This window comes from Petromyzon marinus, chromosome 2 (genome assembly GCF_048934315.1).
Source record: "Petromyzon marinus isolate PM22_M1 ecotype Great Lakes invasive population chromosome 2, UKy_Petmar_22M1.pri1.0, whole genome shotgun sequence".
Taxonomy (NCBI): domain Eukaryota; kingdom Metazoa; phylum Chordata; class Hyperoartia; order Petromyzontiformes; family Petromyzontidae; genus Petromyzon; species Petromyzon marinus.
In genome coordinates, this window is record NC_133668.1 from 15,018,429 (window position 1) to 15,037,910 (window position 19,482).

The window sequence follows — 19,482 nt, forward strand, 5'->3', positions numbered from 1 at the left end:
TCATTCAATTAAAATGACTAACATAGTAACACCAAAGCTATCGGTCACTACCACCATCACTGCCAGCATAACCTATCATGCATTACAATTTGCAACACTAGAATGGTGGTGGTTGTGATAAGAGCTATTGTTATTCCGGTGAATTAAAGGACATGGATACGAACATTCTTAGCAAAGGTTCTGGTGCACAAACCTTTGTCCATAACCCACCAATAAAACACCACCCAGGATTATGCAGTTACTGCATAATATACCACAAGTCAAACGGCCATAGGTTTTCTGTTAAGAGTTTATTTTAGTCCAGTGAGGCTAATGTCATTTTAATTTTCGTAAAAAAAAGTTTTCTTTACACTGTACAAGTAAAAAAATAATACAACAGGGCATTGCGAATGCACTATTCACAAACAAGGCAGTAATATGCTGGAGCTACATTTTAAACCATGACTAACACATGTTGGGACAATCCTGCTTATTTGTTTTGTGCCTCGGTAAAGCTGCCGTGAGCAGGACTGAGCCCCAGGTCTTAAAGTCAGAACACAACAGGTCTTAAAAAAAATGATGCAATAATGGTGATGCATGGACTCCACTTGTTAGATACCACAGGTCTTTTACCAAGTGAGAAGCCGTCAAAAAGCTTTCTTGAAAAGGGTAACTATGATAATTACATTAGCATGGACAATTTTTCACAAGTGAGATGTTAGCTATGGCAACACGATAGAATGGTGTTGCTATGCTGTCACAGGGAAAATGTGCCATTTGGTAATTTAATACAGAAACAACTATCGGCAGGATTTAAACCCCCAATATGCAACATTTATCTGGTGACTACTTCACGTACCGCTCCGCTTACCCGGCCACCCTGGTCAGAAAAAGCTCAAACAAAATCTGCCAGCATTGAGTCCGAAAAAATACATTAACATGCATTTAGAAACACGGCAACGTGACACGTGACTGAATCTTATTCCCGTGCGTGTAAATCAGGTTAACGTTAGATTTAAGTTACAGATCCTTTCTGTGGTGACATTTTATTGGAGATGGCAACATGATAGCCAGAGCAATTGTGCAAATAGCACCACACTCAGGAATATGTATGGTCTGTGAAGAAAATAATGATGTGGTAATGAGCAGTCACAACAGTGATGCAAACCAACACACCCAGGCTTCATCAATCCAGACTCCCCACTGCCAGCGTCTCCATCCACTGCAAGCAGTCGACGGACAGTACCAACACAAAACACGTGTGGTTTCACGCCCCATCAGAGACGACGCAGTTAATTGTCTCGTACAATGTCACGTTTTTACCAGCAAACAAAACCAATAATTCGTAAACCTACGCGAGCTGTAATTGTGCAGTTATCAATCCATTAGCGGCAATTGCCATTTAAAAAAATCTAACCTTGGTTTGGCCAATTCATTAAGACAACAATAGGCCAATTGTTTAACGCTTCATCTCTTAAAACATCATGGAATGTGCCACTGCTGTTCGCGTGACCCGCACCTTAGGGGTCGTCCATAAATGACGTCACGCGATTTTGGACGAATTTTGACCCCCCCCCCATCGTCACACGGCGTCACAAAAAGTCAGACCCCCCCCTCAAATATGACGTCACAAAGCTCTGCCCCCCCCCCGAAAAAAAACATGCTTAAAATAGCTTTAAACTATTGTCCTTGTAGTCCGTATTTAATGTGGCGCTGCACTCTGATGTTGTAGGAGAAAACATTAAAAAGTCTAATTAAGTAGAACGTGTTGTCTACATTTATTTAAAGTTGCGCATTTTGATGTGACGTCACATTTCTCAAACGCCCCCCTCGTCACACATCGTCACAAATGTTTGACCCACCCCCCCTAGGTGCGTGACGTCATTTATGGACGGCCCCTTACGCATAATCCAATTTTTCAGTTGCACGGCAACCCGAGTGCAAATGCACATTGCTTCCAGATTGTAGACTTCACAATAACAAAGTGTTTCAACACCTGCCTCTGGATGGCAGCAGTGTAAATGTAGTTTCTGAAACGAGCTTGGATTCGTGTGTCGTTATGGCTCAGGATCACAACGTTGGGAGGCTGTTTAAACAAACAAACAAAATTAACCTCTCCGCTCCCGACTCGAAATCACACAACCACCGTGGCACGTTTTTGGCTGCGCGAACCGCGAGGGCTCAGCAGGTTGCCGTGCTTGCCATGATTCGACGCACAAATTAGCAACTTGCCAGTCACACACACACACACAAAAACGCAACTTCCCGGGAGGTCGTCGTTTTTGTGTGTGTGTGTGTCCGGTTGAGCCGGACTGAAACTCCTCGCGGCCCACGCCTGCATTGAGTTTTGTTCTCGCACGCCGGGCACCACGGGGACTTAAGCAAAGACGACGCTCGCTGACACGTGCAAGGGATCTAAATATTCTCCTCGGTATAAACACACAACGCTGGATAAATACCACATGGGGGTTAAGGGACGCTGACGCAGAATTTAAAAAAGCTGAAATACAAAAAAACACCTTGCTTTCCTGTTAAAAGACTTCAAGTGTAGCAGCTTGTACGCAATCAGGATATTATTTTGTGTTGGAAATGCACAATCTTAACAGACGGAAAAACCTGCGAAAAAGGCAAAGCCACTTTACACGTGATTTTGGAATTGTACCAAGCACCTTGTGAAAGCGTTAATTTTACTGGACCCGTGGGCCCACAGGAAGCCTGTCCAGCAACTTCCTCAACCATCAGCTTGCACATTCATTGTGATAGCACCAAAGCAAATGATTGCCTTCTCTGCCAGTACACTTCCCTGGATCATAAATGGTTCTCATCAGATGTGGTCACTCTCCAAAGCGCATAAGACACGTTGTTCAACCCAGGACCAGTGATGTAACTCTTGGCAGCTCCAAACGCATTAAACTGGACGATAACACACATTCACTGTTGCGATTGCTACAATAGACGCCGCTGTGATGTATAGATGTTGTTATGGTTCCCGTGAGGTGCGTGGCGGGCACACTCCTTGTGGTCCTATATCTGGCTGCCTTCATGGCTTTTCGCAAGACTTCACTTAAAAGACAAAGGGAGGAATAAGACGAGTCGAGTGCCATCGACATTTTCTCACAGTGAACCTGAACAGCACCATTTGTCGCTGGAACAGACAGTGCTTATTTCGTATTCATTAAGCTAAATTATTAAATGCTCAGTTGCAGGCCAGGTTGCCGGAGCAGCCATGAAGAGTAACAGCTGACTTGAAATGAGCATTTTTGCCGAAATAAAGCCAACAAAGCATGCTACATTTTCGTTTTATGCTCTATTAAAGTCTTGCTTACGACAGCCAGGGTCATCCTAATTTTCTCAAGGTAAAGTGGATGCTATGTTCAGTTATATATATTGTACATATCTGCTTACAGTGACTGCAGTGGTTTAAGTGCCAAGTAATTCAGTATTGTTTTAACTCATGGCGGTTAGTTCTGTGTCCATCGTGACAATGTTTTTATTTACATAAAACACAAAAAAAAGTTGTTACATCTGTATCACGTCAGCGTTGTATGTTTCATCTTCGCCTGTTCTTTAGTGTTTTTATTCTCTTCCTTCACCAGCAACATTTAAAAAGGGTGTTGGACTTTATGATCAGTTCCCCAGCGATACATGAATATCCAATGAAAGCAGCCCTCTATTTTGCACGTTGTGCTCAGAGAGAGCAGCCCAGCCTCTCACCAGACATGCAGCAACGCATCCAAGCACAGCCACTTGAAGTCAATGCCTCCAACGCCAAGCAATCGCCTCAAAAGTTTGGAAACTGCCGCGCCAAGTTTGTACTTCTCATCAAGATTCTGTTGCCAAAGCGAGAACCTTTCGTCTCTTGGCGTCCTAATTTAAGTGTCGCCTCTGCTGCTCGTAGTAAGGGGCTGAGCCTCGGCCTGTGTTTCCACGAGATGGCTCCACTGGGGGACCGCGGTGTGGCCTCGGCCTGTGCTGGCTCGCGTTGCCATTCCGTGGCTCGTGGTGCCCGCTCAGTAGTCCTCATATTTGTTGACATCCGTGTAGAGCGTGTTGGAAAAAGTCTTGGTTGTCGTCTGCACGTGGGAATTGATGCACTTTGTCTTCTCCTCGTTGATCAGATAGTTTTTGTTGAGGACCTGCGAAAAAAAAACCAAGGCTCATTAGAGAACAGCACACACAATGTAGTTTGAAATAAAACAATGTTGAGAAATGTATGCACCGTGTATGATACAAAATCAGTTTTAGTAAAGTTCCATCGAGCTCCTACGTACGGGCCAACATTCAAGAGCAATTGGGCTCAGCACAGGGCAGAGCGGCAACACGACTCCCAGTTGCATTCTCGTGGAAGGTCACTCACCTTGATGGCATCGATCGAGTCGTATTTGTCCACCTTGCCGAGCGTGGGGCTGAGCGAGGGGTTGAGAGGAAGGGCGTGGCGCTGCCCGGCGCGTGACGGGCGAGGCTGGTGCTCGAGTGAGCGGGGTGCATGCGGCCGCCGGCACCGGCCCACGGCCGCCAGGAGCAGCGCTGACACCACGCACCCGAGCAGGCCCGAGCCCACCCCGGCCGCCACCAGGTGCACCATGTGGAACTCTGAGGGGGCCATGCGGCGCAAGGTCACCACCACCGCCACGATCAATACAATCTGCACTACACTTATTTCCCAAGGCGCCTAACATGATGATACATTGCGGTGAGTGTGGATGGAAGGCGGAAACATTTTTTTCGGCTGTAAAAATCTAGTATAAAAATATTAACGAAGCCTAATATTTGTACTCTCTAATGGGTGTTAACATGGAAAATTAATACTATATATATTTTTTTATAATTGAGTGAAATAAAACAGTTACGGTAATCATTAGACCTCCTTTGCCAGTACCAAAATGTAATAATAGGGGTTTTCCCCTTTTTTCTGGCCTTTTGGCGTCATCTGGTCGAGCACCAATTGGGTCAAGGCTCAAAAGAAAGCCGTCCCTTGGTGTGGACCAATCAGTTTCAAGGACAATGCATATATATTATCATAGTATGTTTTTTGTTTGCATTTTGACTGCAGGTATTGTGGTTAATGCAGACATGAATCCTCGTAAAAAGGTTTCAGTTTTGTTGCCAGAAAAAAGGGGAAAACCCTATTATTATATTGGTTACGGTTATGTTTTAGATATGCTGACCTTGTTTGTATAAAATATACCTCCGTTTTTAAAATACATTTTATCCTACATACATGTGCAGAAATCGTAAACAAGCTAAAATATATGCTCATGGTGTCAAATATGAACACATGTGCGTCATACCTCCACACGACCTTTTGCTTTCTTTCGTTGAGTACGCAACGTTGACTGGTATTTCTAAAAATAGAAAAAAAGACGTCAAATAGGGTTGATCGATCACGAGAAGGTCAGTGGTTTCACAGATGCAGCTGATTGAATGGAAAATCAGAAAGTGTTAATCATATTTAATTAAAAAGTGCACAGCTATCATCAGGCTCCGTCAAGCCTTGACTGCGAAAACCCATAATTCTAAAAGCTTAATTTCAAACCATCTGACGGCCCATCGAGAAAAGAGGCCTAATTCACACGTTGTTGGACACCACTCGCCTGCAATTTATCTGCAGCAAAACGGCCAAGTTTACACAAACACGTCGCAAGCCACCAGGTCTGCACGGGGACCTCGAAAACCCGAGACTGATTTTTGCCAACGTTTCCAAGTTTCGCTACTGGGCCGGCCATGTGTCTGTGCGCGGTGGTTACGGTGCAGCACTGACCGATGGCATTGGGATGCTGCGGGCACACCGACGTCTCCGTGCTGTTCCCATAGCAGCGCTCGGTATCAGGGAAGGCCACGGAGCAGAGGCGCGAGCGCTGGCGCCGTCCCACCACGTCACACTCGCTCCACTCGCTCCACTCCCCCCAGCCGGCTGCGGTAAGGGGGCAGCAGAGGTTAGAGAGGGCACGGGGCGGTCACAGAGGGGGGCCGCCAAGGTTTGGTCCAAGTAAGAATGAAACGCAAGTGAGCGACTTTAACGGTGGAGGGATTAATTGTGGCTTGGACAGGTCTTGATGGCGTTTCAGATGAAATGAGCCTCAAACCTTCTGCACGCTTCAATCTCGGCTTACCAGAACACTCTGGTGGGGCTGTGGAAATAACACAAAATAACATTGATTCCCGCAGCTCAGCCCTCCACAGCTCTGCAAGTCTTACCGTTTTCAAAGGCTACTTTGTGGCATAAAAATGTTTTGCCAACCTTCGGGAATTTCACGTCGGTTCTGATGGAACGCTTTAACTTTCTCTGAAAGTAACTCTAAAATGTTGAAGCGAATTCAATAGCCTTTGAACTTCATTCTGTGGTTTTTTCGTTATGTTAATGAGGGGGGAGGGTGGGGGCAGTTTTTATTCCACTTGGAAATGGTGCATTATAGTGGGGTTTTTTTGGGGTCTTAAAACGTTTTTTTTTTTAAACCAAGAAACCATTTGCGAGCGAGACACGCGAATGAGGCAGGAGCACGTCCTCTGAGCTCGGCCTTATCTCTCTGAGCGCCAGAGTGGCCGGGCTTCGAGATGCTTATCACACACGCACGCACTCTCAACCCCGCCGCCGGGGGAATTCGCACTGCACTTTCTCTCTCTCTCTTTCTTTCTTTCGAAGGTCTATTAGTACCTCTCATGCACGGACAACTGCCTCAAGTGGTCGGGCTTGATGACATTAGAAGCACGATTTGTTATCAAAAACAACGTTTGCACGTTAACTGCAACCCGCGTAAAGTTACAAAGAACTTTTAAAAATATTTATGATCGCGAACAGAAGGCGAACTGCACTAGTCCCCGCCAAAACAACAGTTACCTCAGCTACCAGTCTCATTTCCTGAAAGATACAATTAACCAAATTGTAATTTAAACAATGTAAGTTTATTTTTTGACAGTTAATATGAAGCAGTCCTAAACTAACTAAATATTAGCCCGCCGAGTTTGCTGCTTTCAAGCGGCTTGGCACACAGAGACCCCTGAATCCACGCAGGGCCAGGACGACAGCGTTGATTGGCTAGAGTCTTCACGGTGCAAACAGGGGGCGTGTCCTGCCAGGCCACAGCCAACGGCACCGCACGCATGTGTGGGTGTCTTTGTGTGTGTGTATGTATGTCTGTGTGTGTGTCTGTGTGTGTGTCTTTGTGTGTGTATGTATGTCTGTGTGTGTGTCTTTGTGTGTGTGTATGTATGTCTGTGTGTGTGTCTGTGTGTGTGTCTTTGTGTGTGTATGTATGTCTGTGTGGGTGTCTTTGTGTGTGTGTATGTATGTCTGTGTGTGTGTCTTTGTGTGTGTATGTATGTCTGTGTGTGTGTGCCTTTGTGTGTGTGTATGTATGTCTGTGTGTGTGTCTGTGTGTGTGTCTTTGTGTGTGTCTATGTGTGTGTTTGCATGTCTGTGTGTGTGTGCCTTTGTGTGTGTGTCTTTGTGTGTGTATGTATGTCTGTGTGTGTGTCTTTGTGTCTGTGTGTGTGCATCTGTGTGTCTTTGTGTGTGTCTGTGTGTGTGTGTCTGTGTCTTTGTGTGTGTATGTATGTCTGTGTGTCTGTGTGTGTGTCTGTGTGTCTTTGTGTGTGTATGTATGTCTGTGTGTGTGTCTGTGTGTGTGTCTTTGTGTGTGTATGTATGTCTGTGTGTGTGTCTTTGTGTGTGTATGTATGTCTGTGTGTGTGTGTACGTGTGTGTGTGTATGTGTCTGTGTGTGTGTTTTCAAGAGCCGAATGGCTCACAGGGCTATACCTAGTAAATTAACTGAACTGAAATAGTAACTGAATTAACTAGTGTCTCTGTGTGTGTCTGTGTGTGTCTGTGTCTGTGTGTGTACGTGTCTGTGTGTGTACGTGTCTGTGTACATCTGTGTGTGTGTACGTGTTTGTGTGTATGTGTCTGTGTGTGTGTCTCTGTGTGTGTGTCTGTGTGTCTGCCAGTCCATGTGTGTGGCACCCGTTTATCTCGGTGGTTTTGGGATGCGTGTGAGCGATCGTATGGGCGTGTGTGTTTATATTCGTGGCCATGCACAATGAGTTGAGCCTGTCCTAGGTTAACTCGGCCTAAAATAAGCACCTAATTTGGTAGTGTAGTCAACATTAACAGAGCACGCGTCGCTACACCACCCACCACTTGGATGTTGTGCCAGGATTATTAGGTGCTGAATAGATGCTAATTAGCAGCACTTGCCACAACAGCCCCTTGGGTTCTCTTTGCATATATCTTCTCTATCTTTAGCCAAAGTAGAAAATAAACTATTCCAGAGCACATGTGCACGCTAGATACAGAATCAAGCTGGGGAAGATTGATAAGATAACTTTCTTTACAAACAGATGCTCGCCCCGATGTTTGTCTTCATGTTTTCCAGTGTGTGACTGCACAAACAAACGCATCGTGCTCACCCTGGCATTCCCTCGTCTACACAGGAATCCCCACTGTGTCCACCAACGCGTGCTCCTGAGCAGATAATCCAGCCTTCTTTAGTGCCTCCCGTACTCCCCCCCCACCCCTGTAAAAATGGAAGTGGATTGCACAGTGACGCGGTGTGAAGCTGTGCTCATCGCAGAGTCTGCACACTGCCGTGAGTTGCCGTCGAGAGGAATGGACGAAGAAGCCCAGAGGAATCTTCTCCCGAGCGCCATGGCGTTGAGGAGCTGCATCGTGAGCCAAAGCTGCCAATGCAAACTATTTTCTGCTTCTCAATTTAAGTCGCAGCGCTTGAGGGGGCATGGGTTCCCTTGCGTTCACTGAATACAAATATTTAGCTGTTGCGTAAAAAAAATAATGGCACGGGGTTTTTTGGGACTCGTTTTTTTTTTTTTGGGACAAAGGTTTTGGCTACATGGAGGTTGGCGCGATGCTGCTGTGACAGGACAACTGCCCTGGACATGGAGTTCGTTTGAATGTTTGCGAATTTGTGTCTGCAATGAGTCTCAGGCGGCTAAAACACCGCAAAGTGGCACAAGTAAGGAGTGCGGTTGGTACATCTGACAGTCATCTCAATCAGCTAATCCCTAACACCTGGGGTCAGTTGTGACCTCCTGCTTTTGCATGGTGTGGTACGAGGCACACCTGGTGTAGTACCGGCACGTGTGGCGTGGTGCGGTGCGGGCGTGGTGCGGCGCGGGCGTGGTGCGGCGAGGGCGTGCTTACCGGTGCAGGGCTGCGTGTTGCACAGCGACTCCTCGGTGTGCAGCCCCAGGCAGATGTCTCCATCGTGCGACGGCACCGGCTCGTTGCAGAGGCGCCCTCGCTGCCGGTGGCCGCCGCCGCACGTGGCCGAGCACGTGGACCAGGGCGCCCAGCACGACCAGCCGCCGTTCACTGGAGCCGCGCGCACATCGCACAACGAGCCCCGCCCGTCAACAGCCGCGGCCGACGCACGGGACAAGAGCGAGCGACGCGACGCCGGAGCCCCGCGTGCGTCAAAATCCGCTTGCCCTGAGCGCGTGTTTCGCGCGCCGCCGTGCGCGTCGCGACGACGTAAAACCCGGCCCTCCCGCCGGTCGTCGCGTCGCGGTAAACGTCGCGCGCCGCCCGCGACGCCAGCAGCCGCCCGCGATTGGCGGCGGCTGGCGTGCTCACAGAGGCGTCGGCGACCGCACTCGGGCACAGAGCCCCTCCGCGTACCGGGGCAGGGCTGCGGGTTGCACTCCTGGAACTCTGACGGGGAGCCGGGGCAGGAGGGCGGCTGCTGCTGTTGCTGCTGCTGCTGCTGGAGGTTCAGGCTGCTCCCTCCGCCGCTCACGCACAGCCGGCTGCGACTGCGGAAGCCGCGGCCGCACTCGCGCGAGCACGGTGACCAGGTGGCCCACGGCGCCCACGAGGCACTCGCTTTTCCCGTCTGCCTGGGCCCCTCCACTGCAATGCAGAGCACGAGAGCAACGGCTTTTAGCGGCGAGGGCCACTCGCACGCACGCAGACACGCGCATACACACCGTTATCACTACACGCGCACACACACCGTTATCGCTACACGCGGACCCCCGTCACCACTTGCTGACCACCATCACCAATGATCTCCATCATTCCACACCACCTTACGTTGGTGCCTATTGAAACCCAGTGCCCCCCCCCCCCCCCGCCCTCTCCCACGATTATCCACCATTACCCCACCATCATGTCCTGCCCCCCCCCACCCACCCACACACCACCGTCATCCCCTGTCTCCTGTGACCCCCCTTGGGCACCCCTCCTCCACTTACCGTCCATGCTGCACTCGTTGGTGCCGGCAGCGCAGAATCTCATCTCCACCTTCCTGCGCGCCACGTCGAGCGCGTCGGGGTCGGGGAGCCGCGCCCGGCACGTGTAGCGGAAGCGCTGCTCGTGGCGGCCCGTGGCCCCACGCTGCTGCTGCTGCTGCTGCTGCCCCTGCCCCTGCTGCTGCTGCTGCCCCCCCGTCCTGTTGCCAGCGGCTGACGGTGGCACCGGCAGCCAGGGAGTCCACGGAGTGTTCTTCCTCGCCTCAGGGCACGGGTCGCTGTGGCAGGCCTGGTGCTCCTGCGCTCCACCAGCGAAGGGCACGCGGGACCCAGTTTGGTTTTTGTTAAATTATTTAACGGTGAGCCAACGAACAAAGATTGTTGTCGCCGCATCACGCGCTTTTAAATGCGCTTCTGCAGCCGTCCGGAAACGCTCTTCCGATATGAGGAAGCCACTGGACTTTTAAATAATCTAGATCGACAAACTAACTTCTTTAGAACTGCTTTTTGTGCTTAGTTTCTTGTCCTTCCACCGCACCTCCGATTAGCATGGTTGGCTATGCACGGTGCGAAAGAAGTTCAACATAAGGTACATACATCATCTCGACGGACGGAAACGTTCCTCCCTGCCACACGTGTCCTCCCAAATCAGCGGCGACTAACGTGGAGATAAACGAGCAGTCGTGTCAAGGGTAACATTTGAAATGGTCCTGGTCCTCCCCTAGGTCAAGCCAGATTCAAATGAGTGCCTGGTGTGATATGTAAACATCAGTGCTCGGGAGACATAGGAAGCGGGGTTTGTGCTGGCCACATCACACTGGTGTGTGCCGTGCAGGCCTTAATAGGTGCTTGCTAAAAGCTCGTGCACCAGCAGTCTGTTTAATGGCAAGATTCTGCTGCTACAGAAGTGAATGGGCATTGATAAATGTGGTCTCAATGGAAATGGCAAAACATTAAAGGTCAATGAAATTAATGGGTTGACCTTAAACTTGGAGGAATGATCATGGATGCATGAGTAGGCATGGCAATGACATATTCAAAGATCGCAGTGAAGCCCTTCGAGTCCCGTGGCATTGCAAGTCTACGGCAAATAAGCGGATTACCATGCTGTCTTCATTTACTTGCGTGGTTTAAATCAAAATCCAATTTTCTCATTCCGGGAGAAGTTTATTGCCAGTTAATCACGATGAGAAAAAAAATCAGCAAGATAAACATTGAACTTGAATGATGTCTCCATATCATAATAATGATCATGATGATGTAAGGAAAATATAACTTTTAACGTGAGAAAGACAGCCAGCCTCCAGCTGTACTCTGTCATGACATCAGGGGTCAATACCATCTCTGCTAAGCCAGCTGCGGAGTGAAGGATGCAGCAACGATGGCAAGAGCTCTACAGCAATGTAAGGTAGTGTGGTTAAACGCGGCTCTGTGGGTGGCTCACAGCCCAGACCGTGGCAGTAACAGGTGGCCCTGATCAGCACCGCTTATAATCGGCACAAATCAAGACTCTTCAACCCTTCCCTGAAGATAAACAAAACTGGATGACGCAGATAGCGATCGGCTGTTCAGGGCCGAGACGGCTCTATCTACCAAATGTACTGAAGAGGTGAAACCTTAATAACGCCATACGTGTGTCACACGGAGAAACAAGCAGGGAAACCAGGTGTCTGAAGATGTTTACAACCTCTTCTTCGCACGGCACATTTTCCAAGTTGATTCGATCGAGGCCAGCGGGCATGGAATTTTGGAGAGTTGAATAATTGCTAGCTTCTCAGTTGTAAATTCTTTGCGGCATATCGTGGAAGGTTCAGGAGTAAATTGTTCATGGTAAGGAGGAACATGTGAGCAATTTTAATGAGCCACTTTGCCAAACCACAACACGCTTGTTTACGAGGTTCTTTCGATAAAAAGAAAAATATCTTCTAACAAAATTCCACATTGTAATCCAAGAGATATAAAGATTCCCTGTTTAGCCATGTGGACTGTCAGGAAAAGTGCTGTTAGCGTGCACATCAAAAGGCAAATTCATTATGCGAGGGAGCAGTGTGGTAAGCACCACACTCACCCAAACTCTCCCAGGTACTCAACTTCAATTAGGCCAAGTCATCCTATGGGAGGTCCAAATAAGATTCAGATACCAATTACCACCATTATGCATCACAGCCAGGCATTGAACGCAGGTCTCTGGGATGGTAGTGGGGTGCATGAACCACTACAACACCTCTCGCTGCAATGTGATTCAATGTAATGCACGCACGCGATCGCGCGCACGCACACCTAGCATTGTGTCCGACAGCCTTGGGCGATCGTGAGAGCCTTGTGCGAGGAAACGACTGCCACACGCGCCCGGCAAATGGAGGCCACGGAGCGGCGTGGCACACGCACGGAGCTCGCACGCGCGCCGCATACCGCACGCAAGGCCCAGCCTGTCCTGCCCTGAGCCCCACGGCTCTGCGGTCCAACCTCATCCTGCCGCCCGTGACACGCGCCTCAAGAATGCGTCCCGCAAAGTGCAGGGAGCTTTGTTCCAACATGCACGGGTGGCCAGAGCCTCCATACCACCCGCCCGCCCATCCACCTACTTGTGACTTAGCTAGCACGGCAGGGGGGGGGTGAACACAAACAGCCGCAGCCTGTTGCAGCAATCTGCATAAATGCCCCGCGAGCCAAGTTTACACGCGTGCGATTTGTCCCAATGCTCTGCGCTGTTAACGCAGTGGCGAGTACAAGTGTGACTGCAACAGCAAGAGCGAAACTCCCCCTTGCAATTAGGCTCGTAGCACGAGCGAGTGCCGTTCTGGGATGCACTGGGACCGAGGGTGAATGCGATTGCAACTGGGTCTTGCTCAGCCAAGCAGCGCAACAGGGATGCGTTCCATTCATGGTCTGCCAAACTATTCCCCAGCGCACGCACACAAAAAAACACAAAGATCCCCCGTACAGCCTTAACCGACTGCAGGAGCAAGTGCTGTTAGCGAGCAACTATGAAGGCCGGCACGGCACACGAGGGGGTGGGTGGCCAACACCACGCCCGGCCGCCTTTGTCTCCCTAGTGGCGATGTTTACATATCGAACCGGGTAGTCATTTGAGGCTGAGTCGACCTGGTGGGCCAAGTTAAGCGGGGAACGCACACACCCAATCACACACACGCACGCACGCACGCATTCACTCTCACGCAGTCTCGCATGCGCATTCACACACTCACACATGCGCGCACACACGTGCACATTCATTTACAAACAACAAAGATCCCCCGTATAGCCTTAACAGGCTTTTGGGGAAAGTGCCGTCGCACAATGCCCTAACCACCGCGCCACCACTCCCCGCCACAAGGACACGAGTGCACGCGCGCACAGCCGCGCACACAAACCCGCACGTTCACGCTCACACACGTTGCGTACAACACATCCCCGCGCACTCTTTACGCGCGCGCTCGCACGCGGGCATCTGGGATCCAGGCGCACGCGCGCCTCCACTGTCGTCGCACAATGGAATAAATCATCGCTTGTCCTCTCTGTTCTCTGGCCGCTTGCCACTGTTGAGAGGCCTTTGTGAGTGCTCCAGAAGAGTGCCGAAACCATCGCTGGCACCGTAATATATCGCGCGGTTCCCCCAAACAGTTAACCTCTTTTGCCGCTTTATTTACGACGTTAAGTCTGTAAAAGGGGATCCATCACGGTCCCTGTTGCTTCAACAGAAGAGACAAAAAAAAACCGGTGTGTTTCAGAAGAGCGCTGTGCTCCCATTGCGAGCACCACACAGCTGTTAAGTGAACTTCTTCACCGAGCACTCAACCAAACACACACACACACATGTATACGCCTGTCTCTCATGTTAATGTACGCAGTGGAAAATGTACGTGAAAGGTCAAATGGTTCCACGCTTAACTTGGGCCACTGGAGAAACCGTTGTTAGCGAGCACCTATCAAGGTCAGTGCAGCAACACACCAAGGCCAGCGTGTGTTTCATTGTTGACTTGGGATAGAACCGGACCAGATTGGTACACCGATTACTTCATCAGATTCTTAGCTCTTTCGGTAAAGTCACGTTGAAGGGAAACAATAAAATAATAAAATATATATAAAACAATACAATTCTCACGACGTTTCGACCATAACACAAAGGGTCGTCATCATACACCTGATGTTGAGGGCCTTTGTGAGTGCTGATGACGACCGTTTGTGTTATGGTCGAAACGTCGTGAGAATGTAATTGTTTATATATATATTTTATTATTTTATTGTTTCCCTTCAACGTGACTTTACCGAAAAGAACTAAGAATATGAATTACTGCAGTCACGAAAGCTTTAAATCAAAATTTTACTTCATCAGAGTTGTGCATCATGGGTATGAATGAAAGACAAATAACCGAGACGATAGCACATTGTGCCAAGCACTACCCCACACTGCTCCGCGCGCACGGCATATATAGTAAAATAGGTACACCTTAGATATAAACACATTGACATATATATAATATATTGTATCAAAGACAGACCACTCGTCCACTGCCATTACGGTAACATTTACAGGTCACATTAATGATGGATGCTTTTAATTTAGAACTTGTTTATCTTGTATGAAAAGGGGGCTGGTGGGGAGCTGGGTGGCCCTGAGGTGACATCGGCACCACGCCCAGCCGAACAGGGCACCGTACCGAGGGGGTACCGAGCGGAAACCGCTCGGTACCTCCTGGGGGCCAGCAGCCTCCTGCACCGGGCTCATCAACACACCGCGACCTCGAACACAAACCGCCAACTGGGCCGCGGTTTTCCACAGATCACTGGGGGGTGGGCGGTGGGGGGAGCGGGAGAAGGGGCACGTTGAATATTTTTGGTGGCGCCGCGCTAGGGGGAGAACGGGCGGATGCATCGGGTACATCCGAGCACGCCCAGCCCGTACGGCGCACAGGGACGTGTGCACGTGTGTGCGTCGGAAACAAATTCTCACACCGCACGTAGCCACCGTGCCCTTCCCACTCGTGCGACGCATGCATGCTCCGGCCAGGAACGCGTCCCGCGAGGGTTACTCGGGAAATATCAGCAGTAGCACCCAGGTGTAAATATCGCGCGATGAATTAAATTGACTGCCCGAACATCTCGCTAATGCGGTTTTATGAAATGCCAACAAAACATTTATACGAAAGTGAAAGAGATGTCAGGCGTAGTTAGCGTCCATTTCAATCGTGCATATTGTGCATGCTTGTAAAAATATGTACACCGTGCATTCTCTGGACTACTTAGAGGGTGTTAATTGCCAAAGACTTCTTGAAGTTTCCTAACTCGTGATTATCACGTGTGTAAAATGCTCTCTTCTGTTAAAATTACTTGAACCTTTTATTTCTTCTGCAAAAATCTACGACTTAGAGCAGGAACCCCCGTCTCAATCTCTCTGGGACAAACAGCTGTGTTTCTGAAACATTAGCCTCGCGTATATTTACGTCTTTTAGACAGTGATATGACGGTGGGGAAAATGCGTTCAGCCTGCCCCAATTACCCCTCCACGTGATAGTTAAATCTGAACGCCTTGCCGATTCGGGCAGGGATTGATACCCTCCACAAGGCCGGTGCGAGCCTTGCGACAGCGTGAGGGAAAGCGTGACCGTCGCTCGGGCAGCAAGGAGCGAATCAGAACCGTTATTCATCCTGGAGAAATCCGATGCGCTACGATGCTCTTTGTCACAGGGGGCACCAGGCTCAGAGAGAGAGAGAGAGAGAGTGTGGCTGTCGCAGAGCGCGTCGAAGGCGCCCGTGGCGTGCGCCTCTCACCGTGTCGCACCCGGCGCAGGCTTCCCCGTTGGCGGCGTTGGCGTTGGCGTTGGCGTTGGCGTTGGCGCACGTTCGCCTGCGCGTGCGCACGCCCCCGCCGCACGGCGCGCTGCAGCGCTCCCACGGCCCCCACGGCGACCAGGTTGCCGGCACAGGGCAGCGCGTGTGCTCGTTACAGAACCTGGCAGCACAGCGCGGCGGCACAGCGGCGGCGTCAAAAACCGCCGCGGGTCGCAGCGTGGGGTCAAAACGACTCGAGCAACGTATTGTTTCACTGTCTGACCTGCATTTTATTTTGTAAAACAAATGACTGTGGAGAACGGTTTTTTTTTTCCAGTTTTTTCCGATGTGCATCTATATACACACACAATTAGGTTTCTAACATCAATTAGACATGGGCTTTACCATTATCCTTAGCGACTCTTTCTTGGTTGTCAGCATTTATTGGGACACATTGTTCTACATGACTCCGCAAACAAACTGCTGAGTTTAATTTCCAACAACAGAGACACACAGACGCGAGAGGCGAGCATCGCTATTGGATTTGGTCGGGGCGGGCGGGCTGGCGGATGGACGGACCAAGGGCCCTGTGACTGGCGGGTGCGGCGGTGGGACGCGAAGTGCACGCACCTCTCCTCACGGTTCTGCCCCACGCACACTCGGCCTCCGTGCCGCGGGCTGGGGTTGCTGCACGAGCGCTGCCGCACCTGGAAGCCCATGGAGCAGGTGGTGGTGCACACTGACCAGGCTGACCACGGCGTCCAGCCGCCGTTCCTGCACACGGCAAAATCACCGCAACCTCATCACCCCGTGTCTGCTGCTTGCCGTCACATCATTACCCTCCGTCATTGTCGTCGTCGTCGTCGTCAGCCGGACACGTTTCATTCGCTGGTGCGGAGGACGCAGAGGTTACGAGACGAGTGTTGGGAGAAGTGCGAAGGAGTTTTGTCCACTCAGTACACATAGATTCTGTCCGGCTCTGTGTAAAGATGACCCGGTGTCCACCAACTATTTTCATCTGCTCTTACTTGTCCCTAAATATTGTGTTTCTTTGTGCGTGTGTGTGTGTATACATATGCATGTCTATATGTGCACGTGTGTTAATGTGTACGTCTGTATGGATGTATTTATGCGTTTGTAAAACGTGGTGAGGTATGTTCAAATAACCCCTCTTCCAGTAGTGGATTGATGAAAGCTCCTAGCCGCAGACACGCATTTATAACCGACATGAACGCTCTGGCAAGGCAGAGCGTGGCCTGCGGCAATATTAACGGCCGATCAACGTGACAAAACCCCTCGGCCCCCCTTTCCCCTCATGAGCACGAGCACAAGCGGCGAGCGAGCAAGCGAGGCCGCACCTGGAGCAGTTGGCCACCTGCACGGTGGCGCCGTCACAGGGCCGCCCGGCACACTGCGGCAGGGGCGTGTCGCACGCTCGGCGCCGGCATAGGCAGGAGCTGCTGCCCGTCTCCCCGCCGTCCGAGTGCTGGCACGTCTCCCACACCGACCACGGCCCCAGCGCGCCGTCCACCGTCAGATTCCGCACCTGCGCGAGATCGGGGGAGGGGGGGGGAGACACGCAGATCAGCACCACGAGTCGGGGTCACGAGGGTTAGCGTTGGGAGGGCTAGGAGGGCGAGGGCTAGGAGGGCAAGGAGAGTGAGGGCTAGGAGGGTCAGGATTAAAATGGTGAGGGCTAGGAGAGCGAGGAGAGTGAGGGCTAGGATGATGAGGGCTAGGAGAGTGAGGGCTAGGAGGGTCAGGATTAAAATGTTGAGGGCTAGGAGGGTGAGCGCTAGGATGGTGAGGGCTAGAAGAGTGAGGGCTAGGAGGGTGAGAGTTAAGAGGTGTTTGGGGGAATGTACAGCAGCTATGAGAAAAGGCTTCAGTCAATCGCTGTCAAGGATGATAAATCTAGGACTTTTGAAGTCTTGAATAAAGCATTTCTTGTACAGGAATAGAGGTGTGGGCATACTGACCTCGGTTGCAGTTCACTGGCAAATTCCTGTAGAGGAATGTGTGGAGTGGAGGATCTGCCCGTGCGTGCGGTGTCCCTGGGTCATGGTTGGGGCACTCACCGGGCACTGGGACAGGTCCTGCAGCCAAGCACCAGAACCGGAGCTCTCCCTCAGGGTGGTGCAGCGTCTCAGGGTCAGGTCCCAGCCACAGAACGGGTCCCGCGAGCCAACACATGTGCTGTGCAGTCACATATGCCCGCAGACACCACATGCACGGACACACGCAAGGACACACGCACGGACAATGACAAAGACACACGCACGGACACACGTGTGCATGCGGGGCGGGGAGGGAGCAGGGGGAGCATGAGCGGCACTCTCGACCCACGAGAGAAGTAAACACATCAGGGGTCCTCCTGGAAAAGTTAATGCCTCGTGCGTAATTGATGAGCCTTGGACATCTGGCGGCAGGGCGTTGTTTGCGTTGTCCTCAAATGGAGACGTTACGCCGCGAGGTCTCCACCGTGTAACCACAACCACCGGCAAGACCTTGAAACAAAGGCAAGGCTCCCTCCCACTTCACATCTGATGCACGCCGCTTTCTGAATCGTTCCAGTGAACTTACTTGGCCAATAAAATATAACACGAGCATCGTAAACAAAGTCTCTGCGTGACCTTTTCTGCGCTCGCCTGAGCAGCGAATTCACGTAAACGGGACGACATTAGGCTGCCCCCGCCGGGCGTGTGAGGAGCAGGCTGCGGCAACGCCGTGGGGAGGGTTGGCGCTCACCTCTCTGTGCGGAAAGCGGAGCAGCGCTCCAGGGGCAGCTTGAGCACGGCGCCGTCGGTGCCCACGTAGAGTGCCCCATCGCCAGGGGACGCGTGCAGCGCCCGGACACGCTGACGCGCGGCGGGCCAGGGCAGCTCCATCTCGTCGATCACGCAGCCCGAGGCAGCCGCCACCTTCTGCACCGTGCCCTCATCTGGGGAGAGGGTGGGCAAACATGGGTGAGAGGGAGAAAGACAATTTCGCTGCGAACGTGGGGATTATTATTCGTCTTGCCTTTCCCAATCCGGGTAGTGACGATAGGCACACATTTAGTGAATTGTTACTGTCATCTACGTTATTAATAATAATAATTTACATTTATTTGTAAGGCGCCTTCCACTAATGTCTCAAGGCGCCTTGGCGACGACAACACTTGGCAGTTACACGACACGTCGAACAAACGCTAGACTCAGACGGGCACAGCTGTAGTCCGCGCGCTTTGCAGCGCCGTGGTTACCTGTGGCCACGAACAGCAAGCGGTGCACCACCCCGCCGCGGCCCCGCGCCGACGAGTCGATGGCGAGGCGCGTGAAACGCGAGCCATGGCGGGCGAGCAGGGCCCGACCCCCACCCGGGGTCACAGGCTCCGCCATGAGCAACAGGCGCTGGGCGTCCACGAGGCTCCGCACCGTTAGGTTAGCGGTGGAGCCGTCCGGCACCGTGTCACACTGCGGCAACAAAGACACGCCGCACACCGTCAGACCTTCACGGTTGGGTAGCGAGTGGAAGTTTTTG

The 19,482-nt window shown here is 51.2% G+C and overlaps 1 protein-coding gene across 1 annotated transcript in view; it reads right to left on the reverse strand.

The window, feature by feature from the left end:
• Positions 1–271: 271 nt before the first annotated feature.
• LOC116946504 (semaphorin-5A-like) overlaps positions 272–19,482 on the reverse strand; it is a 77,021-nt gene continuing 57,810 nt past the window's right edge. The window contains exons 10-22 of the mRNA XM_032961468.2: positions 19,205–19,415; positions 18,709–18,901; positions 18,039–18,156; positions 17,319–17,506; positions 16,591–16,734; positions 15,961–16,141; positions 10,192–10,486; positions 9,617–9,847; positions 9,140–9,310; positions 5,741–5,893; positions 5,271–5,324; positions 4,337–4,572; positions 272–4,115 (exon numbers count right to left, since the gene is read on the reverse strand). Coding sequence (XP_032817359.1) covers positions 3,990–4,115; positions 4,337–4,572; positions 5,271–5,324; positions 5,741–5,893; positions 9,140–9,310; positions 9,617–9,847; positions 10,192–10,486; positions 15,961–16,141; positions 16,591–16,734; positions 17,319–17,506; positions 18,039–18,156; positions 18,709–18,901; positions 19,205–19,415 — 2,301 coding nt within the window. The 3' untranslated portion in view covers positions 272–3,989. The remainder of the gene's footprint in view (positions 4,116–4,336; positions 4,573–5,270; positions 5,325–5,740; positions 5,894–9,139; positions 9,311–9,616; positions 9,848–10,191; positions 10,487–15,960; positions 16,142–16,590; positions 16,735–17,318; positions 17,507–18,038; positions 18,157–18,708; positions 18,902–19,204; positions 19,416–19,482) is intronic.